This window comes from Oncorhynchus mykiss, chromosome 20 (genome assembly GCF_013265735.2).
Source record: "Oncorhynchus mykiss isolate Arlee chromosome 20, USDA_OmykA_1.1, whole genome shotgun sequence".
Classification (NCBI taxonomy): Eukaryota; Metazoa; Chordata; class Actinopteri; order Salmoniformes; family Salmonidae; genus Oncorhynchus; species Oncorhynchus mykiss.
This window is the reverse complement of record NC_048584.1, coordinates 44,514,000-44,540,698: the sequence shown is the minus strand read 5'-3', so window position 1 is coordinate 44,540,698 and position 26,699 is coordinate 44,514,000. Positions and strand designations below refer to the sequence as shown.

At 45.7% G+C, this 26,699-nt stretch overlaps 1 protein-coding gene across 14 annotated transcripts in view; it reads right to left on the bottom strand.

Annotated features, from left to right (window-relative positions):
- Positions 1-2,980: 2,980 nt before the first annotated feature.
- Positions 2,981-26,699, bottom strand: part of LOC110499508 (protein piccolo) — a 135,696-nt gene continuing 111,977 nt past the window's right edge. For 8 of the 14 annotated variants that reach the window (XM_036956422.1, XM_036956425.1, XM_036956428.1 and 5 more), the window contains 8 exons: positions 20,750-20,902; positions 20,463-20,539; positions 16,103-16,146; positions 12,189-12,197; positions 6,297-6,457; positions 5,251-5,357; positions 4,051-4,171; positions 2,998-3,828 (listed from right to left, as the gene is read on the bottom strand). In XM_036956422.1, the coding sequence (XP_036812317.1) occupies positions 3,763-3,828; positions 4,051-4,171; positions 5,251-5,357; positions 6,297-6,457; positions 12,189-12,197; positions 16,103-16,146; positions 20,463-20,539; positions 20,750-20,902 (738 nt within the window). In that variant the 3' untranslated portion in view covers positions 2,998-3,762. The other 6 variants (XM_036956423.1, XM_036956436.1, XR_005038028.1 and 3 more) reach the window with 5 other exon arrangements.

Below are 26,699 nucleotides of genomic sequence, written 5' to 3'. Positions count from 1 at the left end.
CTGGTTAGCTGTTAGCTTTTCCAATGGGGGCCTATGGCTCGGTTAGCGGCTAGGCGAGCTCCCGTCTCGAGTCCCTGTCTTAATGAACCACAGTGTGCTTCATTCCAACAAAACCTAATCAGTAGAGAGACAGATGGTGACGTAATGGGACTCATCCTACTGAGACCACTCCCTAACCACACCTGACTCCACCCTGCCTGACCCAGCCCGCCACACCCCTGACCCAGCCCTCCACACCCCTCCCTGCTCTGCCCTCTCTTAAGTCATCACTTATCACGTCACGCTTCTCATGTTTATCGTCAACAAGGCAGCGTACAAGGAAACTGTCAGGAAGAAACTGAGCCATATTTCTGACCTGCAGGTCAAGTTGATAAGGTGTTATTATTACAGTATAGTTAATGCAGCAACTAAGTAGGTAAAATATAGACTGAGCCGACCGATAGACTGAGCCGACCGATAGACTATGCCGACCGATAGACTGAGCCGACCGATAGACTGAGCCTACTGATTGACTGAGCCTACTGATAGACTGAGCCAACCGATAGACTGGTCCTACTGAGACTGAGCCAACCGATCAACTGAGCCGACCGATAGACTGAGCCGACCGATAGACTGAGCCGACCGATAGACTGAGCCTACCGATAGACTGAGCCGACCGATAGACTGAGCCGACCGATAGACTGAGCCTACCGATAGACTGAGCCGACCGATAGACTGAGCCGTCCGATAGACTGAGCCGTCCGATAGACTGAGCCGTCCGATAGACTGAGCCGTCCGATAGACTGAGCCTACCGATAGACTGAGCCTACCGATAGACTGAGCCGTCCGATAGACTGAGCCATTCGATAGACTGAGCCTACCGATAGACTGAGCCTACCGATAGACTGAGCCTACCGATTGTTTAAATCAGCTATAGTTTGTGTTGTGAGAGGCTGGTTTTGGTTGAGGAAATTTAGATTAGCTAGAAGTATTTGTGCTGAAACTGACATCTAGCTACATGTGTAGCCAGTAACTAGATGAGCATTGTCCATTTCATGTTTTAGCTAGCTATGTTTCATTAAAGAAAGAAGCTAACTAGGATATATTGTCAACATTGGTACAGTCTCGTTGGCTAGTTGGCTAGCTAACTGGCTATAATAGCAGCCAAGGATGTTCGCTAGCTTTATTTGTTTGTTCTCTGATTTAGTTTACACAGATGACTTATGAAGTCATATGAAAAACTCTCCATAGCAAAATATACCTATCTAGCTAACTTATTTTGCTTGTAGCTTGCTTCTCATCTCACTGGTGTTAGCTAGCTAGCGGCAGGTAGCCTAGTGGTTAGAGCAGTTAGCCTAGTGGTTAGAGACAGGTAGCCTAGTGGTTAGAGCCAGGTAGCCTAGTGGTTAGAGCCAGGTAGCCTAGTGGTTAGAGCCAGGAAGCCTAGTGGTTAGAGCCAGGTAGCCTAGTGGTTAGAGCAGGTAGCCTATTGGTTAGAGTGTTGGACTAGTAACCGTAAGGTTGCAAGATCAAATCCCCGAGCTGACAAGGTACAAATCTGTCATTCTGCCCCTGAACAAGGCAGTTAACCCCACTGTTCCTAGACCGTCATTGTAAATAAGAATTTGTTCATAACTGACTTACCTAGTTAAATAAAGGTTAAATAAATAAAAATAATAAAAAGCTAGCTACAGCTGCTCTCATGCTACTAGCTAGCTGCTGCTGTTGCCCAGCAACCGAGTTGCTGGTCCAAGTGATACATTATACATTTAATAAAAAACATAGTCAATTCAACATCTTTTAAATCCAGTGGCCATTTACTGACCATTTTAATCTGAGGTCTTAGAACACTATTCGAAATCATTTCAAGGACTTTATCGGTGCTCGATCGACCTTTCCTGGCTTTAAGAGACCAAACAAATAGTCTCGAACCTGCAATTTGTCACTCCCGGGCCAGGCTAGAGCAAACGTCGAACGATTTCAAATACTGTTTGAACCCAGGTGTGTAGCTGTGCAGAGCTCTTTTATTTTTCTCTCCCCAATGGCTCCCTTCGTGTGAAGACATCAACTGTGACATACCGGTCAGAAATGTAATTCATGTAATTAATGAAATGCCCTCTGTCCCAACAGCTGATTACTACAGTAACAATTTCTTTTTTCATTATAAATAATATCCAAATTAAAAATTAAGAAAGTTATGACCCGAAATATGCAGCAAAAAGCATCTCAAAGAACGAAGACATTTAAACGGACAGAATAGTGTATTTTTATTAGAATAATTCTAATCAGCCCCATTACCTATTTACAACAACAACAACAAGTTTATATGTTGACACTTCCACGTGCAGTTCTCTTACTAACTGAACGATTCGTTGATTTAGTCTGTCATCTACAGTGAGTGGACAAAACATTAGGAACACCTGTTCTTTCCATGACACAGACTGACCAGGTGAATCCAGGTGAAAGCTATGATCCCTTATTGATGTCACTTGTTAAATCCAATTCAATCAGTGTAGATGAAGGGGAGGAGACAGGTTAAAGAAGGATTTTTAAGCCTTGAGACATGGATTGTGTACGTGTGCCATTCAGAGGGTGAATGTGAAAAACGTAAGTGCCTTTGAACGAGGTTTCGGAGTCAACATGGGCCAGCATCCCTGTGGAACGAGGTACTGAAGTCAACATGGGCCAGCATCCCTGTGGAACGAGGTACTGAAGTCAACATGGGCCAGCATCCCTGTGGAACGAGGTACTGAAGTCAACATGGGCCAGCATCCCTGTGGAACGAGGTCCTGAAGTCAACATGGGCCAGCATCCCTGTGGAACGAGGTACTGAAGTCAACATGGGCCAGCATCCCTGTGGAACGAGGTACTGAAGTCAACATGGGCCAGCATCCCTGTGGAACGAGGTACTGAAGTCAACATGGGCCAGCATCCCTGTGGAACGAGGTACTGAAGTCAACATGGGCCAGCATCCCTGTGGAACGAGGTACTGAAGTCAACATGGGCCAGCATCCCTGTGGAACGAAGTACTGAAGTCAACATGGGCCAGCATCCCTGTGGAACGCTTTCAACACCTTGTAGAGTCAACATGGGCCAGCTTCCCTGTGGAACACTTTCAACACCTTGTAGAGTTCATGACCCGACGAATTGAGCCTGTTCTGATGGCTAAAGGGGGCCTCAATATTAGGAAGGTGTTCTTAATATTTTGTACACTCAGTGTGTATATATATATATATATATATATATATATATATGCACACACAATATTGCTGTTTTTCTTTTCATCCAAGGTTTTCACATCATTTGATGTCTTCAATCAATGCTCTTTATTTCTATCACACACACACATAACCACCCACAACCCACGACCCACACACTCTCTCTCTCATTCATGACAACCATTTTTAAGTCCCTTTCACCAAACCATTGATACAGGATACGTGGTACACATTGGCACATCAAACTGTACATGGTGAGGAAGCCATTGACCAGGAGTTACCCTCCAATACTCTTGGGGGCGATGTTGCCAGTAGATACATGGAAATACTCTGTCATCCTCAGCTGTCCGTCAAATCCATCTGTCCAGGGAGTAGAAGAGGAAACTTCCTCTCTCTGTCCTTCTCCTGTTTTCCTCCACCACTCAGTCCCCCTGAGGCCCTGGAGACATGGGCAGGATGTGTTCAGCGTAGCTAGCTCTTTCCTCTCTCTGTCCTTCTTCTGTTTTCCTCGACCACTCAGTACCCCTGAGGCCCTGGAGACATGGGCAGGACGCGTTCAGCGTTGCTAGCTCTTCCCCATCTTGGCAATCAGCTCGTCACAGATCTTGGTCAGCTCTTCGATCTCTTTGTTCTTTTAAGGAAGAGAGACAAAACCAAGAGGTTATTGTACATCCCTCTGAAAAGCTGACAGGAGACGTGGGCTCCGTTCTGTCAAGACTGAAGACTTCCATCTTGGCTTTTGGCTCAGAGGGCTAACATAGGCTTGTGGCATGCAGGACACCTGGGTTTGAATGCAGTCTTTCACACACGTGTGTGTGTGTGTTTGTGTGCGTGCGTGCATGTGTGATTGTACCTTCTGCTCTAGGGTTCTCTCCAGTGAGTCCACCTTCATGGTCTCCTTCCTGAGAGAGGCCTGGTACGCTGCTGTCTCCTGACGAGCCCTCATCCTCACCTGGGCTATGTCAGAGTTCGCCCTGGGGGTTAGGAGAGGGACACAGACTTTATGGCAACATTTCCACTGAGGATTCACCCTAGTGTTTTACCCCCAGTTTCTATCTACTTGGGCCGGCACCCACGTATCACTGGGCCATGGCTTCGGCCTACCTGCTCTGACTCGGAGCCAAGGCAAGGCCCCTGGTTATTTTCAGCCTATCATTTACATCAAAATGGCTATCCGTGTACTTAAACACCTTCTCACGAAGCAACAGTCTTGAACAATACAGAGGTTGTTGATTCTGCTTTGCCCAAGTCTTTTAAGTGTTACACTCCTGATGAAAACACAACACCAGACATTAACATTAAAACACTGGAAAACCCCTGGTTTAGATCTGTCTCGATGGCAAAGCAACAGTCGTCATCTCACCAGCTTTTATCAACAAATGATTTGAAGCCAAGTGGAGAGGAAAAAAAACATCAGAGAAGGAAGAAACATAGAGAGGACCCAGACTCAGAGGAAAGGGAGGTCCATCCACCTGGCTGTGTAGAAAGACTACATAACCATTAGGTCTGGTCTCACCTGTCTAGTTTCTCCAGAGGGGAGAGAGGCCCATCAGGACTCACCTGTCTAGTTTCTCCAGAGGGGAGAGAGGCCCATCAGGACTCACCTGTCTAGTTTCTCCAGAGGGGAGGGAGGTCCATCAGGACTCACCTGTCTAGTTTCTCCTCGGCATGGATCTTCAGGGCTCACCTGTCTAGTTTCTCCAGAGGGGAGGGAGGTCCATCAGGACTCACCTGTCTAGTTTCTCCTCGGCATGGATCTTCAGGGCTCACCTGTCTAGTTTCTCCAGAGGGGAGGGAGGCCCATCAGGACTCACCTGTCTAGTTTCTCCAGAGGGGAGGGAGGTCCATCAGGACTCACCTGTCTAGTTTCTCCTCGGCATGGATCTTCAGGACTCACCTGTCTAGTTTCTCCTCGGCATGGATCTTCAGGACTCACCTGTCTAGTTTCTCCTCGGCGTGGATCTTCAGGACTCACCTGTCTAGTTTCTCCTCGGCATGGATCTTCAGGACTCACCTGTCTAGTTTCTCCTCGGCATGGATCTTCAGGGCTCACCTGTCTAGTTTCTCCTCGGCATGGATCTTCAGGGCATGGTAACGCTGTTCCTCCTTCCTCACCCGGGACAGGTACTCCTGAGCACATTTCTTCAACACCTCCTCATTCTGATGGGGAGACGCACAGCCAGAAAGAGACACACCTGATTTAGGGTTTCAGTACAAAAGACCTCCAATCAACTATAGCACACACACACACACATACGCACGCACACATGCACACACACACACACAGACTGTGTTTGAATGGTAACACACACAGAGAGACTGTGTTTGAGAGGGAACACACACAAAGAGACTGTGTTTGAGAGGGAACACACACAGAGAGACTGTGTTTGAGAGGGAACACACACAGAGAGACTGTGTTTGAATGGTAACACACACAGAGAGACTGTGTTTGAGAGGGAACACACACAGAGAGACTGTGTTTGAATGGTAACACACACAGAGAGACTGTGTTTGAGAGGGAACACACAGAGAGACTGTGTTTGAGAGGGAACACACACAGAGAGACTGTGTTTGAATGGTAACACACACAAAGAGACACTGTGTTTGAGAGGGAACACACACAGAGAGACTGTGTTTGAGAGGGAACACACACAGAGAGACTGTGTTTGAATGGTAACACACACACAGAGAGACTGTGTTTGAATGGTAACACACACACAGAGAGACTGTGTTTGAATGGTAACACACACAAAGAGAGACTGTGTTTGAGAGGGAACACACACAGAGAGACTGTGTTTGAAAGGGTCTCATATGAAGAGGCCCCTAAACAGACTCGTTCATCCTAATTTACACTGAGTTCTTATTTCCCTGTGGAAATTGAATCCACAACATCGCCGTTGCATCTCACTCTTACCAACTGAGCCATTTCAGACCACAAAGGCAGGACTAACAAAGGACCACATCAAACAACCGACTGAAGTCATGAAACCACAATAATAACTACTGGAATATCGTCATGATCGACATTGACGAACAGATTTCAGGCAAGTGTGTGTATGCAGTCGTCCGAAAGCCCCCCCCCCCCCCCCACCCCCCCACCTTGCGGTATCCCTCGAGGACGTCCTTCAGCTTCTCGTATCGTCTGAACAGTTCAGCCAGACTTTTCTCTACTGAGTTGAGGTCTGAAAGAGCCTGGTCCTTCTCTACGGTCAGCTGCTGGATGGTGTGATGAGACAGAGACTTATCCTTCTGCTCACCGTCTGGAGGGAGGGAGGACACAGAAAGAGAAGAGAGAGAGAGGACGGAGAGAGACAAGAGATGGAGGGACGAAGGTTGAAGAGATGAGAGAGATGGAGGGAGGATAGAGAGAGGAGAGGGAGGTTAGAGAGAGGAGAGGGAGAGGAGAGGGATGGAGGGAGGATAGAGAGAGGAGAGGGAGGATAGAGAGAAGAGAGGGAGGAGAGGGAGGACAGAGAGAGGAGAAGGATGGAGGGAGGATAGAGAGAGGAGAGGGAGGAGAGAGATGGAGGGAGGACAGAGAGAGAGGAGAGGGAGAGGGAGAGGGAGAGGGAGAGGGAGAGAGGGAGAGAGGGAGGACAGAGAGAGGAGAGGGATTGAGGGAGGATAGAGAGAGGAGAGGTATGGAGGGAGGATAGAGAGAGGATAGGAGGATAGAGAGAAGAGAGGGAGGATATAGAGAGGAGAGAGATGGAGGGAGGGTAGAGATAGGAGAGGGAGGATAGAGAGAGGAGAGGGATGGAGGGAGGATAGAGAGAGGAGAGAGATGGAGGGAGGATAGAGAGAGGAGAGGGATGGAAGGAGGATAGAGAGAGGAGAGGGAGGAGAGGAGAGGGAGGATAGAGAGAGAGGATAGGGAGGATAGAGAGAGGAGAGGGATGGAGGATAGAGAGAGGAGAGGGAGGAGAGGGAGGATAGAGAGAGGAGAGAGATGAGGGAGGATAGAGAGAGGAGAGGGAGGATAGAGAGAGGAGAGAGATGGAGGGAGGACGGAGAGAGGAGAGGGAGGAGAGGGAGGATAGAGAGAGGAGAGGGAGGAGAGAAGAGGGAGGATAGAGAGAGAGGATAGGGAGGAGAGGGATGGAGGATAGAGAGAGGAGAGGGATGGAGGGAGGATAGAGAGAAGAGAGGGAGGAGAGGGAGGATATAGAGAGGTGTGGGAGGAGAGGGAGGATAGAGAGAGGTGTGGGAGGAGAGGGAGGATAGAGAGAGGAGAGGGAGGATAGAGAGGGAGGATAAAGAGGGAGGACAGAGAGAGGAGAGGGAGGACACAGATGAGATGGTGTTCCTGATTCTGCGCACACAAATACAAAAGACACTAAAACATGCACGCAGACACACACACACACACACACACACACACACACACACACAGGAATATGAATATCGACACACACACACACACATGCTTACATATACACACTCACGCCCTGTTTATACCAGGTTCTGACATGTATCCATTGTCTTAATCTTGTCCAGATTTTGATTGTAACCACATTGTCCTAACAGATGTCGATGATTAAAAGACTAATTGTGATCCGATCTTCCTGACCCGCCTCCAGAGGCAGTCAGCCAATCATTGTGTCTGGACATCTTACACGTGTATAGTTTGTATACAGAGGGACCAAGAGATCCGGTCACAATGTGGACACAGTCAACGAATATTAGAGACATTTTAGTACCATGTGTAAACATAACATATTTTAGAAAATGTCAGGCACAATCAGAATGCGGACAAGATCAGGACTAAGGATGCATGTTAGCGCCAAGTATAAATGAGGCTAAACAGAGACACACTGGTAACGACATTAGAGAAATGAGAATGGATTTGACATCAATAAAATAAAAAAAACGGAGTAAATTCCTACTACTACGTTTTCCTACGTTAGTTAATGACGCATTAGGGACATTTTTAGCACGAAGGCAATGTTGATAAAACCCTGTGTTTCTGTGTGAAGCATGCAGACAGAACAAACACTGAACGATGAGCGAAATGAACGAGGCCCAAAAGGGGAAAAGCAACAAACTGACATTTGGAACATTCTGATCTCCCCCCCCCCCCCCCCCCCCCCCTCAGTGGGTTAACCTTTTCCGAGCAGTGGTTAGTGTACAGGTGACAGGTGACCAGGGTTTGTTTATACCTGAGACTTCTGTCTATGTCAAACCTCTGGGAGCCCCCAGCCACTCCATGTATTTTAACCATCCCACAGCCCACATACCTGAGTCAGTAAGACCTTTAAATAGGTGAATCCGGCGAGTTTGTTCAGGGCTGCTACGACAACAACGTAAAACGTCTCCCCGAGGAGATGTTTGAAACCCCCCTATCGACAGTGAGCTCAAAAAGTATTGGGACAGTGACACATTTTTTTGTTGTTGTTTTGGCTCTGATACAATGACATTGATACACAGCGGTGGAAAAAGTACCTAACTTGAGTAAAAGTAAAGATACCTTAATAGAAAATGACTGAAGTAAAAGTAAAAGTCACCCAGTAAAATACTACTTGAGTAAAAGTTTTAAAGTATTTGGTTTTACAGTGGGGCAAAAAAGTATTTAGTCAACAAATTCATTACAAATCCTACAATGTGATTTTCTGGATTTTTTTAGTTCTCATTTTGTCTGTCATAGTTGAAGTGTACCTATGATGAAAATTGCAGGCCTCTCTCATCTTTTTAAGTGGGAGAACTTGCACAATTGGTGGCTGACTAAATACTTTTTTGCCCCACTGTAAATATACTTAAGTATCAAAAGTAAAAGTATAAATCTTTTCAAATTCCTTATATTAGACGAACCAGAATTACAAATAAATGCAATTGTATTGTTTTTATTTACGGATAGCCAGGGGCCCACTCCAACACTCAGACATCATTTACAGATAGCCAGGGGCCCACTCCAACACTCAGACATCATTTACAGATAGCCAGGGGCCCACTCCAACACTCAGACATCATTTACAGATAGCCAGGGGCCCACTCCAACACTCAGACATCATTTACAGATAGCCAGGGGCCCACTCCAACACTCAGACATCATTTACAGATAGCCAGGGGCCCACTCCAACACTCAGACATCATTTACAGATAGCCAGGGGCCCACTCCAACACTCAGACATCATTTACAGATAGCCAGGGGCCCACTCCAACACTCAGACATCATTTACAGATAGCCAGGGGCACACTCCAACACTCAGACATCATTTACAGATAGCCAGGGGCCCACTCCAACACTCAGACATCATTTACAGATAGCCAGGGGCCCACTCCAACACTCAGACATCATTTACAGATAGCCAGGGGCCCACTCCAACACTCAGACATCATTTACAGATAGCCAGGGGCCCACTCCAACACTCAGACATCATTTACAGATAGCCAGGGGCCCACTCCAACACTCAGACATCATTTACAGATAGCCAGGGGCCCACTCCAACACTCAGACATCATTTACAGATAGCCAGGGGCCCACTCCAACACTCAGACATCATTTACAGATAGCCAGGGGCCCACTCCAACACTCAGACATCATTTACAGATAGCCAGGGGCCCACTCCAACACTCAGACATCATTTACAGATAGCCAGGGGCCCACTCCAACACTCAGACATCATTTACAGATAGCCAGGGGCCCACTCCAACACTCAGACATCATTTACAGATAGCCAGGGGCCCACTCCAACACTCAGACATCATTTACAGATAGCCAGGGGCCCACTCCAACACTCAGACATCATTTACAGATAGCCAGGGGCCCACTCCAACACTCAGACATCATTTACAGATAGCCAGGGGCCCACTCCAACACTCAGACATCATTTACAGATAGCCAGGAGCCCACTCCAACACTCAGACATCATTTACAGATAGCCAGGGGCACACTCCAACACTCAGACATCATTTACAGATAGCCAGGGGCCCACTCCAACACTCAGACATCATTTACAGATAGCCAGGGTCCCACTCCAACACTCAGACATCATTTACAGATAGCCAGGGGCCCACTCCAACACTCAGACATCATTTACAGATAGCCAGGGGCCCACTCCAACACTCAGACATCATTTACAGATAGCCAGGGGCCCACTCCAACACTCAGACATCATTTACAGATAGCCAGGGGCCCACTCCAACACTCAGACATCATTTACAGATAGCCAGGGGCCCACTCCAACACTCAGACATCATTTACAGATAGCCAGGGGCCCACTCCAACACTCAGACATCATTTACAGATAGCCAGGGGCCCACTCCAACACTCAGACATCATTTACAGATAGCCAGGGGCCCACTCCAACACTCAGACATCATTTACAGATAGCCAGGGGCCCACTCCAACACTCAGACATCATTTACAGATAGCCAGGGGCCCACTCCAACACTCAGACATCATTTACGGATAGCCAGGGGCCCACTCCAACACTCAGACATCATTTACAGATAGCCAGGGGCCCACTCCAACACTCAGACATCATTTACAGATAGCCAGGGGCCCACTCCAACACTCAGACATCATTTACAGATAGCCAGGGGCCCACTCCAACACTCAGACATCATTTACAAATGAAGACTTTCTGTTTAGTGAGTCTGCCAGATCAGAGGCAGTAGGGATGACCAGAGATGTTCTCTGTTTAGTGAGTCCTCCAGATCAGAGGCAGTAGGGACGACCAGGGATGTTCTCTGTTTAGTGAGTCCTTCAGATCAGAGGCAGTAGGGATGACCAGGGATGTTCTCTGTTTAGTGAGTCCTCCAGATCAGAGGCAGTAGGGATGACCAGGGGATGTTCTCTGTTTAGTGAGTCCTCCAGATCAGAGGCAGTAGGGATGACCAGGGATGTTCTCCTTTTAGTGAGTCCTCCAGATCAGAGGCAGTAGGGACGACCAGGGATGTTCTCTGTTTAGTGAGTCCTCCAGATCAGAGGCAGTAGGGATGACCAGGGATGTTCTCTGTTTAGTGAGTCCTCCAGATCAGAGGCAGGGATGTTCTCTGTTTAGTGAGTCCTCCAGATCAGAGGCAGTAGGGATGACCAGGGATGTTCTCTTGATAAGTGCGTGAATTGGACAATTCTTCTGTCCTGCTAATCAAAATATAACGAGTTCTTTTGGGTGTCAGGAAAAATGTATGGAGTAAAAAGTACATAATTTTCTTTAGGAATGTAGTGTAAAAGTAGTCAAAAATATATATAAATGTTTAGCTTACGGGTTTAGGGTTAAAGGTTAGGGGTCAGGGTTAAAGGTTAGGGGTTAGGGTTAAAGGTTAGGGGTTAGGGTTTAGGGTTAAAGGTTAGGGACTGAATTGTGCCCCCCCCACACAGGTTAGTTGTACAAGTGTGTGTGTGTGTGTGTGTGTGTGTGTGTGTGTGTGTGTGTGTGTGTGTGTGTGTGTGTGAGTGTGTGTGTGGTTTTGAACTCACATAGTTATGGACTTCAGTTGAAGAAGAAACTGAAGTACAATTAGCACTTGGGCGTGGTCTGAGTGGGGAGGGGAAAACTGAAAACTAGCTGCTATTGGCAGAGAGGTTTGGAACTCTCTTTCTTATTGGTTAATTAACTCATTTACCACCTGGTGATGTCACCAGGCAGGCCAAAACTCCATCAAAACAGGCTGAACATTTCAGGCCGTCTTTTCAAACAGCTCTTACACAAAAAGGATATTATCATAATTTTCTTAATTTCACAACATCACAGTGTTGAAATATAAAAATATAAAACACAGGAAAAATCTAATTTTTGAATGAAAGGAGCCTTTAAAGGACCCATGACAGAAAGGCTCCTTTAAGAAAATCTGGTGCTGTGCATTGTAGAAACGAATTAAAGGTATAGTACCACCAGTTTCCTGACAAAGAAATGTTGAAAAGTGAAAGACAACAAACAATGTAAAGACAAATGTCACGAGACGAAGAGAGTTTTCTCTCTCTCTCTTTAACAGACGGATGTGATCTGGAGACACAAGCAACTAATGGGTAGAGTCCTCGATACTCACCTGGCAGCCCTGTTAGAGAGAGTTTACACAATAGGAACAGGCCGAGACGGGAGCAGGAACACAAAATAAGGGGTTGTGTTATAAGTCAAGCTGGGAGGGTGCAGGACACATGAGTTGGGATCAATTCCATTTCAACAGAAATTCCAAATTTCATGTGTCTCATTATTGAGGAACATTGGAATAGGAATTTCAACTTACTTCATGAATTGAGTGAATTGAAATGGAATTGACTCCAACCCCGCCAGACAGGTGAGAGAGCCATTTCTGAGTGTCTGAGTGATAATGGAGTTGACCCCTCCCTGGTGCCATATGGATAATGGAGTTGACCTCACCCCTGGTGCTGTGGGGATAATGGAGTTGACCCCTCCCCTGGTGCTGTGGGGATAATGGAGTTGACCCCTCCCTGGTGCCATATGGATAATGGAGTTGACCCCTCCCCTGGTGCTGTGTGAATAATGGAGTTGACCCCTCTACCTGGTGCTGTGTGAATAATGGAGTTGACCCCTCTACCTGGTGCTGTGGGGATAATGGAGTTAACCCCTCCCCTGGTGCTATATGGATAATGGAGTTGACCCCTCCCCTGGTGCTATATGGATAATGGAGTTGACCCCTCCCCTGGTGCTATATGGATAATGGAGTTGACCCCTCCCCTGGTGCTATATGGATAATGGAGTTGACCCCTCCCCTGGTGCTGTGCGGATAATGGAGTTGACCCCTCCCCTGGTGCTGTGTGGATAATGGAGTTGACCCCTCCCCTGGTGCTGTGAGAATAATGGAGTTGACCCCTCTACCTGGTGCTGTGGGATAATGGAGTTAACCCCTCCCCTGGTGCTATATGGATAATGGAGTTAACCCCTCCCCTGGTCCTATATGGATAATGGAGTTGACCCCTCCCCTGGTGCTATATGGATAATGGAGTTGACCCCTCCCCTGGTGCTATATGGATAATGGAGTTGACCCCTCCCCTGGTGCTGTGTGGATAATGGAGTTGACCCCTCCCCTGGTGCTGTGTGAATAATGGAGTTGACTCCTCCCCTGGTGCTGTGGGGATAATGGAGTTGACCCCACCCCTGGTGCTATATGGATAATGGAGTTGACCCCTCCCATTGCGCTGTGGGGATAATGGAGTTGACCCCTCTACCTGTGACTGTGGGGATAATGGAGTTAACCCCTCCCCTGGTGCTATATGGATAATGGAGTTGACCCCTCCCCTGGTACTGTGTGAATAATGGAGTTGACCTCACCCCTGGTGCTGTGGGGATAATTGAGTTGACCCCTCCCCTGGTGCTGTGTGAATAATGGAGTTGACCTCACCCCTGGTGCCATATGGATAATGGAGTTGACCCCTCCCATTGCGCTGTGGGGATAATGGAGTTGACCCCTCTACCTGTGACTGTGGGGATAATGGAGTTAACCCCTCCCCTGGTGCTATATGGATAATGGAGTTGACCCCTCCCCTGGTGCTATATGGATAATGGAGTTGACCCCTCCCCGGGTGCTGTGTGAATAATGGAGTTGACTCCTCCCCTGGTGCTGTGGGGATAATGGAGTTGACCCCAACCCTGGTGCTATGTGGATAATGGAGTTGACCCCTCCCCTGGTGCTATATGGATAATGGAGTTGACCCCTCCCCTGGTGCTGTGTGGATAATGGAGTTGACCCCTCCCCTGGTGATATATGGATAATGGAGTTGACCCCTCCCCTGGTGCTATATGGATAATGGAGTTGACCCCTCCCCTGGTGATATATTAATCATGGAGTTGACCCCACCCCTGGTGCTGTGGGGTTAATGGAGTTGACCCCACCCCTGGTGCTGTGTGAATAATGGGATGAAATCATCAAGTAGCACAAATCAGAGCAGAGCTTCAGAAATGTCCAGAGGTGGAAAGGGAGAAATGAACGAGAGTTGCGAGATAAACAGGACGAGGAGTGAATCTTCTGGGTTTGATGTGGAATGGAAATGTGAGGCTGGAGAGAGGAGGAGGAGAGAGGAGGAGGAGAGCGGAGGAGGAGAGCGGAGGTGGAGAGAGGAGGAGGAGAGCAGATGAGGAGAGCGGAGGAGGAGAGAGGAGGAGGAGAGCGGAGGTGGAGAGAGGAGGAGGAGAGCGGAGGAGGAGAGCGGAGGAGGAGAGCGGAGGTGGAGAGAGGAGGAGGAGAGTGCAGTTGGAGAGAGGAGGAGGAGAGAGGAGGAGGAGAGCGGAGGAGGAGAGCGGAGGAGAGCGGAGGAGGAGAGAGGAGGAGGAGAGCGGAGGAGGAGAGCGGAGGTGTAGAGCGGAGGAGGAGAGCGGAGGAGGAGAGAGGAGGAGGAGAGCGGAGGAGGAGAGCGGAGGTGGAGAGAGGAGGAGGAGAGCGGAGGAGGAGAGCGGAGGAGGAGAGTGGAGGTGGAGAGAGGAGGAGGAGAGCGAAGAGGAGAGCGGAGGAGGAGAGCGGATGAGGAGAGCGGAGGAGGAGAGCGGAGGTGGAGAGAAGAGGAGGAGGGGGAGAGCTTAATAAGATGTATTTATATTAACAAATTGAAGGGTGAAAGCCTTTGCTGCATTAGAGGTGGTAACACAGTTTAGGTCAATAGCAGATTCAGATTCAGATTTAGTGTTTCATTTTGACAAAATTTAGGCACATAAGATGTTTTGTCTTAACATACTGAACAGTTTGTGAGGTAAGGGAGAATGAACCAAATATTGATATAAATCCTCTGTGATATAAATCCTCTGTGATATAAATCCTCTGTGATGTTAAATCCCCTGTGATGTTAAATCCTCTGTGATGTTAAATCCCCTGTGATGTTAAATCCTCTGTGATGTTAAATCCCCTGTGATATTAAATCCCCTGTGATGTTAAATCCCCTGTGATGTTAAATCCTCTGTGATGTTAAATCCCCTGTGATGTTAAATCCCCTGTGATGTTAAATCCTCTGTGATGTTAAATCCTCCGTGATGTTAAATCCCCTGTGATGTTAAATCCCCTGTGATGTTAAATCCTCTGTGATGTTAAATCCCCTGTGATGTTAAATCCCCTGTGATGTTAAATCCTCTGTGATGTTAAATCCCCTGTAATGTTAAATCCTCTGTGATGTTAAATCCCCTTTGATGTTAAATCCCCTGTGATGTTAAATCCCCTGTGATGTTAAATCCCCTGTGATATTAAATCCTCTGTGATGTTAAATCCCCTGTGATATTAAATCCCCTGTGATGTTAAATCCCCTGTGATATTAAATCCCCTGTGATATTAAATCCCCTGTGATATTAAATCCCCTGTGATGTTAAATCCTCTGTGATGTTAAATCCTCTGTGATGTTAAATCCCCTGTGATATTAAATCCCCTGTGATATTAAATCCCCTGTGATGTTAAATCCCCTGTGATATTAAATCCTCTGTGATGTTAAATCCCCTGTGATATTAAATCCCCTGTGATGTTAAATCCCCTGTGATGTTAAATCCTCTGTGATGTTAAATCCCCTGTGATATTAAATCCCCTGTGATGTTAAATCCCCTGTGATATTAAATCCCCTGTGATATTAAATCCCCTGTGATATTAAATCCCCTGTGATATTAAATCCCCTGTGATGTTAAATCCTCTGTGATGTTAAATCCCCTGTGATGTTAAATCCCCTGTGATGTTAAATCCCCTGTGATGTTAAATCCCCTGTGATGTTAAATCCTCTGTGATGTTAAATCCCCTGGGATGTAAATCCCCTGTGATGTTAAATCCCCTGGGATGTTAAATCCCCTGTAATGTAAAATAGTGAGTTGTTTATGGCTCATGTCTCATGTCAAATAATTACATTGGATATGTTTTCTTTAGGCACAGATTTAAATGTTGTCGTAACGTTCAAGACAACAATTCTAAAGTATTAAAACCCCTGAGCTTCGTTGGGGATGGGACAGTATGACTGTAGCTGTCAGAGAAACACTCACCAATCATCTGTGCAATGGTCTTCTCATACTCTGACACGATTCTCCTATGAACCACAAACGGCAAAAGATGAATTGATTAAAAAAATATATATATATATTCAACACTTTGTTTCATTAGCATAAGGCATGAGCATGTTTCTGAAAGACACATATGAGTTATTGGATAGGTAGGTCAAAACACCAGTTGAGTTTTTCTTTGCGTCGGTCCATCACGCACAATGTTATGACTCAAAAATAGGGCTGGTACCAGTACTGTATCACTGTGTAACCGATGGTTATGGATCAAGACTGACAAGAAAATATAATAACCTTAAATATATATATATATATATATATACATGCACACACAAACAGAATACAGCTGAAGTTGGAAGTTTACATCCACTTAGGTTGGAGTCTTTAAAACTTGTTTTTCAACCACTCCACAAATTTCTTGTAACAAACTATAGTTTTGGCAAGTCGGTTAGGACATCTACTTTGTGCAATGACACAAGTATTTTTTCCAACAATTGTTTACAGACAGATTATTTCACATATAATTCACTGTATCACAATTCCAGTGGGTCAGAAGTTTACATACACTAAGTTGACTGTGCCTTTTAAACAGCTTGGAAAATTCCAGAAAATGATGTCATGGCTTTAGAAGCTTCTGATAGGCTAATTGACATCATTTGAGTCAATTGGAAGTGTACCTGTGGATGTATTTCAAGGCCTACCTTCAAACTCAGTGCCTATTTGCTTGACATCATGGGAAATCAAAAGAAATCAGCCAAGTCCTCAGAGAAAAACATTGTAGACCTCCACAAGTCTGGTTCATCCTTGGGATCAATTTCTAAACACCTGAAGGTACCACGTTCATCTGTTCAAGCAATAGAACGCAAATATAAACACCATGGGACCACGCAGCCATCATACCGCTCAGGAAGGAGAAGCGTTCTGTCTCCTAGAGATTAACGTACTTTGGTGCGAAAAGGTGCAAATCAATCCCAGAACATCAGGAATGGCCCTTGTGAAGATGCTGGAGGAAACAGGTACAAAAGTATCTATATCCACAGTAGAACGAGTCCTATATAGACATAACCTGAAAGCCCGCTCAGCAAGGAAGAAGCCACTGCTCCAAAACCGCCTTAAAAAAAGCCAGACTACGGTTTGCAACTGCACATGGGGACAAAGATCGTACTTTTTGGAGAAATGTCCTCTGGTCTGATGAAACAAAATAGAACTGTTAGGCCATAATGACCATCGTTATGTTTGGAGGAAAAAGGGGGAGGCTTGCAAGTTGAAGGACACCCTCCCAACCGTGAAGCATGGGGGTGGCAGCATTATGTTGTGGGGGTGCTTTGCTGCAGGAGGGACTGGTGCACTTCACAAAATAGATGGCATCATGAGGAAAGAAAAGTATGTGGATATATTGAAGCAACATCTCAAGTCATCAGTCAGGAAGTTAAAGCTTGGTCACAAATGGGTCTTCCAAATGGACATTGACTCCAAGCATACTTCCAAAGTCGTGGCAAAATGGCTTAAGGACAACAAAGTCAAGGTATTGGAGTGGCCATCACAAAGCCCCGACCTCAATCCCATAGATAATGTGTGAGCAGAACTCAAAAGGCTTGTGCAAGCAAGGAGGTCTACAAACCTGACTCAGTTACACCAGCTCTGTCAGGAGGAATGGGCCAAAAATCACCCAACTTATTGTGGGAATCTTGTAGAAGGCTACCCGAAACGTTTGACCCAAGTTAAACCATTTTGAAGTCAATGCTACCAAATACTGATTGAGTGTATGTGAACTTCTGACCCACTGGGAATGTGATGAAATAATTCAAATCTGAAATAAATCATTCTCTCATTCTCCCTGACCTTAGAGATCCTTATTATTCTCTATGTTTTGTATTTCTCTGTTTTTGATCCTAACTGACCTAAAACAGGGAATTTTTACTAGGATTAAATGTCAGAAATTGTGAAAAACTGAGTTTAAATGTATTTGGCTAAGGTGTGTGTAAACTTCTGACTTCAACTGTATATATACAAATAGTGTATATATATATATATATCTATACACACATACAGTAAATATACACATACAGTATACAGTACCGTTCAAAAGTTTGGGGTCACTTAGAAATATTCTTGTTTTTGAAAAACAAGCTCATTTTTTGTCCATTAAAATAACATCAAATTGATCAGAAATACTGTGTAGACATTGTTAATGACTATTGTAGCTGATTTTTAATGGAATATCTACATAGGCGTACAGAGGCCCATCATCAGCAACCATCACTCCTGTGTTCCAATGGCAGGTTGTGTCAGCTAATCCAAGTTGATCATTTTAAAAGGCTAATTGATCATTAGAAACCCTTTTGCAATTATGTTAGCACAGCTGACAACTGTTGTTCTGATTAAAGAAGCAATAAAACTGGCCTTCTTTAGACTAGTTGAGTATCTGGGGCATCAGCATTTGTGGGTTTGATTACAGGCTCAAAATGGCCAGAAACAAAGTACTGTCTTCTGAAACTCATCAGTCTATTCTTGTTCTGAGAAATGAAGGCTATTCCATGCGAAAAATTGCTTTTGCTTTTAAAATGATACATTTTGGATTAGCTAACACAAAGTGCCATTGGAACACAGGAGTGATGGTTGCTGATAATGGGCCTCTGTAGATATTCCATTACAAATAATCTGCCGTTTCCAGCTACAACAGTCATTTACAACATTAACAATATCTACACTGTATTTCTGATCAATTTGATGTTATTTTAAATGAACAATAGATTTGCATTTCTTTTAAAAACAAGGTCAGGGGAAAAAGTATAAATGTATGTACTAAAAACTATTATTTTCTTTAGGAATGTAGTAAAGTAAAAGTTGTCAAAAATATAAATAGTAAAGTACACATACCCTCCAAAAAACAAATGAAGTAGTATTTTAAAGTATTTTTACTTAAGTACTTTACACCTTTACACATGTCAAGAAAGAAAACTAGTAGCATGATACAGGACCTATAGTATTTACAAAGACTACAGGCTGATCTGCTCCGACGTATATGCAGTCTTTGTAAATACTATAGTTCCTGTTTATTTATTTTATTTTATTGTACCTTTATTTAATCAGGCAAGTCAGTTAAGAACAAATTCTTATTTTCAATGACGGCCTGGGAACAGTGGGTTAACTGCCTGTTCAGGGGCAGAACGACAGATTTGTACCTTGTCAGCTCGGGGGTTTGAACTCACAACCTTCCGGTTACTAGTCCAACGCTCTAACCACTAGGCTACCCTGCCACCCTAACCAATAAGTACCCTGCCGCTGTATCATGCTACTAGTTTTTTTTTGTAAGAGTGTAGTTCAGATTAACTAGGGGACTTATTTCATTAGGCTGATTGGCCCCAACGATAAGGAGGGTTAAGTAGGGTTAGGGTTAGGCAAGAGGGGAGGCAAGGACGCATGCGTTTAGTCTTTTTTGGTGTTGTCGGATAGAGAGGTAAGCGGGTGGATTAGCCTTGCCTCCCCTCTTAGCTACTTAACCCTCCTTAGTTAATCTGAACTACACTCTTACAAAAAAAAAAACTGTGATATCTACAAACTAAAAAGGTTATTTTTGGATGTCCCCATAGGAGAACCCTTTGAAGAACCCCTTTTTGGTTCCAGGTAGAACCGTTTTGGGATCCATGTAGAACAATTTCCACAGAGGGTTCTACATGGATCCTAAAAGGGTTCTACCTGGAAAAGAAAAGGGTTCTACCTGGAACAAAAAAGGGTTCTACCTGGAACAAAAAAGGGTTCTACCTGAAACAGAAAAGGGTTCTACCTGGAACAAAAAGGGTTCCACCTGTAACAAAGTAGGGTTCTACCTGGAACAAAAAAGGGTTCTATCTGGAACAGAAAAGGGGTTCTACCTGGAACAAAAAAGGGTTCTATCTGGAACAGAAAAGGGGTTCTACCTGGAACAAAAAAGGGTTCTACCTGGAACAAAAAGGGGTTATCTTATGGGGACAGTTGAAGAACCCTTTTGGAAACCTTTTTACTAAGAGGGTATGCTCTCCTCTCTAGATGGACACCACCACCGCTCTACACCAACCTGACTGTTGTCATAGTGACGTGACCGGCTGTTCTCAAGGTAACGTGACCCACTGTTGTCATAGTAACGTGACTGACTGCTGTCATAGTAACGTGACTGACTGTTGTCATAGTAACGTGACCCACTGTTGTCATAGTAACGTGATTGACTGTTGTCATAGTAACGTGACTGACTGTTGTCATAGTAACGTGACTGGCTGTTCTCAAGGTAACGTGACTGACCGTTGTCAAGGTAATGTGACTGACCATTGTCAAGGTAACGTGACTGACTGACAGTTGATCCTCTCACCTCATCTCCAGCACTTCCTGTCGACTGTCCTCGTACTTCCTCTGCCACTCCAGGACCTCCTTCTCCTTGGACACGATCTGAGAGGGAGGAAGGGAGAACTTTAGTAGGTGCAGTTCATGTACACATCAGGAGAAAAACTATGAAGGGATCTGTCTGTATAAGTTAAACATTCGTATGAATATGACTACTACTGAATGTCAACCTGTTCCTCCAACACAGTAACACTCCTACAATGGATATGAATTTGACAGTAGTGAGTGGTGTGGGTGGTGTGGGTAGAGGGGCACCTCTTCTCGTGCGATGCCCAGAGAGTAATCTAGGTCTTTGGGTAGGTAGGGGCTCTCCCTCTCCCCGTCTCCGTAGCTCGCCGTCCGGGTGCAATTCTTGGTCACCATGCTGTCCCTGTCCACTGTTGATGACATCACTTCTCTGTCTCTCTGCTGCCCAGGTCAAGCGTCAGGGAAAAGGAAGAGGAAGAGGAGGGGGGAGAGAGACAGGTACAGACAGTTGGTTAGGTATCTGGTTGATCTAATGGTGGTTTCTGGTAGCTTTCCCAGAATCCCCAGGTTTTTCCAAAAATCCCAGTGGGAAGATTCCGGAATCAGCAGGGAATGAGCAGGGAATGAGCAGGCAATCAGCAGGGAATCAGCTGGGAATCAGAAGGGAATGAGCAGGGAATCAGCAGGGAATCAGCAGGGAATGAGCAGGGAATCAGCAGGGAATCAGCAGGGAATGAGCAGGGAATCAGCAGGGAATCAGCAGGGAATCAGCAGGGAATCAGCAGGGAATGAGCAGGGAATCAGCAGGGAATCAGCAGGGAATCAGCAGGGAATGAGCAGGGAATGAGCAGGGAATCAGCAGGGAATCAGCAGGGAATGAGCAGGGAATGAGCAGGACATCTGGAATCCTTCCTGTAAAACAACAACAGGGAAAGTTACCTGCATTTAAAACCCTACAGACAACATAATACACTCTTTATAGGATCCTGAACTAAACCAAACCCCTATGTAGCATCGTATTGGATCAGAAAGATGCCCCCACACCACAGCCAAACTCTATATGCAAAATGAGGCAGCCTCTGCAATGATGGTAGCTACAAAGTGGGATCCTTGGGACTTCCCTACTCTAAACCTAACCTTACCCCTACCCTAACCTTTGCCTAACCTCTACTCTACTCTAAACCTAACCTTAACCCCTACCATAACCTTTACCTAACCCCTACCCTACCCTACCCTTCACTTAACCGTAACCCCTACCTACTCTAAACCTAACCTTAACCCCTACCATAACCTTTACCTAACCCCTACCCTACTCCTAACCGTAACCCCTACCCTACACTTAACCGTAACCTTAACCATAACCTTTACCTAACCCCTACCCTACCCTACACCTAACCGTAACCCCTACCCTAACCTTAACCTTAACGTTAACCATAACCTTTACCTAACCCCTACCCTACCCTACACCTAACCGTAACCTCTACCCTAACCTTAACCCCTACCATAACCTTTACCTAGCCCCTACCCTACCCTACACCGAACCGTAACCCCTACCCTAAACTTAACCTTAACGTTAACCATAACCTTTACCTAACCTCTACCCTACCCCACACTTAACCGTAACCCCTAAACTTAACCTTAACGTTAACCATAACCTTTACCTAGCCCCTACCCTACACCTAACCGTAACCCCTACCCTAAACTTAACCTTAACGTTAACCATAACCTTTACCTAACCCTTACTTTAACTATTTGAAACGTGAACTTCAATGGGGTTACATCAGAGTTAGACGTCCCAAGGATCCCTCTTAGATTTTTCCCTGCAATGATGCTCCTGGAGGTTTGGGCAGCTGGTAGCAACATAAGCAATCGTCAATCCCAGAGCTGTGGCCCTGTGATTGACTGAAGCTGCAACAGCTTGGCTGTGATTGGGTCCAGGCAAGGGAAAGAGGCGGTATTGCTGGGGGAGGGATAGGAATAGGGTAGCAGCTAGGGTTGTGCCGGTCAACCGGTAATTGACTGTTAATTAACATAAACACATTTAGCATCTCCTGGCTTCCACACAGCCTACAAGCCACTGATGCAGACCTTTGGAACATCTACATTTTAAAAAGTCTAATAAATCCATATAATATATCCTACACCATCACAATAAATCCATTATTTATTTTAGACAGGTCTAAAGAAACATGATATGAAGAAAATGTAGTCTTTTTCAGAAGAACAGAATAACATACTCTGTGTTGTCCTGATGTTAGGTCCTGATCTGGCTGTGCCATATGGCTGTGGGCTACATACTCTGAGTTGTCCTTATGTTAGGTCCTGATCTGGCTGTGCCACATGGCTGTGGGCTACACTAGTTCATTTAGCAGACAAGATTAGCTTATAATTCCGTGACATTATTTTACAGTATGAAGAATACAATTGAACAAAGCTGAATAAAATCGAAAGGATATTTTCTACAAACGATTTGAGAGAGTACGGATATTCTGTGTTGAGCGTTTTGGGTAATATGTTGGGTAATACGTTGGGTAATACGTTGGGTAATACGTTGGGTAAAACGTTGGGTAATACGTTGGGTAATACGTTGGGTAATACGTTGGGTAATACGTTGGGTAATACGTTGGGTAATACGTTGGGTAATACGTTGGGTAATACGTTGGGTAATACGTTGGGTAATACGTTGGGTAATACGTTGGGTAATATGTTGGGTAATACGTTGGGTAATACGTTGGGTAATACGTTGGGTAATATGTGTTGATTTTTAATACATTGTTAGGCTGCATGACTCTAATGATGATTTGAAAAAAGTAACATGACAGGCATGAGCTCTGTTTTGTTTTTTTGAGCAGGCTGCACACACATCATCAGTCTCTCATTCACAATTTGACAAGCACTTGATAATGCCCTGAATTTCTCAGCAGCATCCCCTTAGTGTGGCTGCAATGCCACCTAAAAAAATAATCCGTGCCTTTTGCCCCCAGTGGCCATTGTGCCTTGGGCTGAATATAATAATTATAATTCAGTCAGACAACAACATTGACGAATACGCTGATTCGGTGAGCGAGTTCATTAGAACGTGCGTTGAAGATGTCGTTCCCATAGCAACGATTAAAACATTCCCAAACCAGAAACTGTGGATTGACGGCAGCATTCGTGTGAAACTGAAAGCCCGAACCACTGCTTTTATTCAGGGCAAGGTGACCGGAAACATGACCGAATACAAATAATGTAACTGTTCCCTCCGCAAGGCAATCAAACAAGCTAAGCGTCAGTATAGAGACAAAGTAGAATCTCAATTCAACAGCTCAGACACAAGAGGTATGTGGCAGGGTCTACAGTCAATCACGGATTACAAAAAGAAAGCCTGACCAGGATGTCTTGCTCCCAGGCAGACTAAATAATTTTTTTGCCCGCTTTGAGGACAATACAGTGCCACTGACACGGCCCGCAACTAAAACATGCGGACTCTCCTTCACTGCAGCCGACGTGAGGAAAACATTTAAACGTGTCAACCCTCGCAAGGCTGCAGGCCCAGACGGCATCCCCAGCCGCGCCCTCAGAGCATGCGCAGACCAGCTGGCTGGTGTGTTTACGGACATATTCAATCAATCCCTATCCCAGTCTGTTGTTCCCACATGCTTCAAGAGGGCCACCATTGCTCCTGTTCCCAAGAAAGCTAAGGTAACTGAGCTAAATGACTACCGCCCCGTAGCACTCACTTCCGTCATCATGAAGTGGTTTGAGAGACTAGTCAAGGACCATATCACCTCCACCCTACCTGACACCCTAGACCCACTCCAATTTGCTTACCGCCCAAATAGGTCCACAGACGATGCAATCTCAACCACACTGCACACTGCACACTGCCCTAACCCATCTGGACAAGAGGAATGCCTATGTGAGAATGCTGTTTATCGACTACAGCTCGGCATTTAACACCATAGTGCCCTCCAAGCTCGTCATCAAGCTTGAGACCCTGGGTCTCGACCCCGCCCTGTGCAACTGGGTACTGGACTTCCTGACGGACCGCCCCCAGGTGGTGAGGGTAGGCAACAACATTTCCACCCCGCTGATCCTCAACACTGGGGCCCCACAAGGGTGCGTTCTGAGCCCTCTCCTGTACTCCCTGTTCACCCATGACTGCGTGACCACGCACGCCTCCAACTCAATCATCAAGTTTGCGGACGACAAAACAGTGGTAGGCTTGATTACCAACAACGACGAGACGGCCTACAGTGAGGAGGTGAGGGCCCTCGGAGTGTGGTGTCAGGAAAATAACCTAACACTCAACGTCAACAAAACTAAGGAGATGATTGTGGACTTCAGGAAACAGCAGAGGGAACACCCCCCTATCCACATCAATGGGACAGTAGTGGAGAGGGTAGTAAGTTTTAAGTTCGTCGGCGTACACATCACAGACAAACTGAATTGGTCCACCCACACAGACAGCATCGTGAAGAAGGCGCAGCAGCGCCTCTTCAACCTCAGGAGGCTGAAGAAATTCGGCTTGTCACCAAAAGCACTCACAAACTTCTACAGATGCACAATCGAGAGCATCCTGTCGGGCTGTATCACCGCCTGGTACGGCAACTGCTCCGCCCACAACCGTAAGGCTCTCCAGAGGGTAGTGAGGTCTGCACAACGCATCACCGGGGGCAAACTACCTGACCTCCAGGACACCTACACCACCCGATGTCACAGGAAGGCCATAAAGATCATCAAGGACAACAACCACCCGAGCCACTGCCTGTTCACCCCGCTATCATCCAGAAGGCGAGGTCAGTACAGGTGCATCAAAGCTGGGACCGAGAGACTGAAAAACAGCTTCTATCTCAAGGCCATCAGACTGTTACAGCCACCACTAACATTGAGTGGCTCCTGCCAACACACTGACTCAACTCCAGCCACTTTAATAATGGGAATTGATGGGAAATTATGTAAAATATATCACTAGCCACTTTAAACAATGCTACCTAATATAATGTTTACATACCCTACATTACTCATCTCATATGTACATGTATATACTGTACTCTATATCATCTACTGCATCTTTATGTAATACATGTATCACTAGCCACTTTAACTATGCCACTTTGTTTATATACTCATCTCATATGTATATACTGCACTCAATACCATCTACTGTATCTTGCCTATGCCTCTCTGTACCATCACTCATTCATACATCTTTATGTACATATTCTTTATCCCCTTACACTTGTGTCTATAAGGTAGTAGTTTTGGAATTGTTAGCCAGATTACTTGTTGGTTATTACTGCATTGTCGGAACTAGAAGCACAAGCATTTCGCTACACTCGCATTAACATCTGCTAACCATGTGTATGTGACAAATAAAATTTGATTTGATTTGATTTATAATTCCCTTCTCCCGGCTGCGTGCTCCGAAGCACCTCTCACTCATATGGCTATATGGCTCTCAGATATCTCAGCTCCTATTAGCCAATGCCTGTTAAGTGATCTCACAGGCTACAAGTGAAGACAGACACATTTGGGACGCAACAGCGCGGGTCCTTATAGAATTCCGAGGCGCATATTGTAAGTGAAGGTTGTATGTATGTATGTAATGCTTTAATTATAAAGTAGATTTTGTTTTTAGTGAATTTTTAGTTTTATTTGAAAATGATCTTTGAGGCATTTGAAACTCACGCACTGCGTGTAGTTAGGCTCTACATCCCTTGTAAAGATTAATGTGTATATTTTATTAAGAAGAAGCATCATACCACCCTGCATACCACCCTGCAACCAGCAGCATACCACTCTGCAACCAGCAGCATACCACCATGCAACCAGCAGCATACCACCCTGCAACCAGCAGCATACCACCCTGCATACCACCCTGCAACCAGCAGCATACCACCCTGCATACCAGCAGCATACCACCCTGCATACCACTGCTGGCTTGCTTCTGAAGCTAAGCAGGGTTGGTCCTGGTCAGTTCCTGGATGGGAGACCAGATGCTGCTGGAAGTGGTGTTGGAGAGCCAGTAGGAGGCACTCTTTCCTCTGGTCTAGAAAAAATATCCCAATGCCCCAGGGCAGTGATTGGGCACACTGCCCTGTGTAGGGTGCCGTCTTTCGGTTGGGACGTTAAACGGGTATCCTGACTCTCTGAGGTCATTAAAGATCCCATGGCACTTATCGTAAGTGTAGAGGTGTTAACCCTGGTGTCCTGACTCTCTGAGGTCATTAAAGATCCCATGGCACTTATTGTA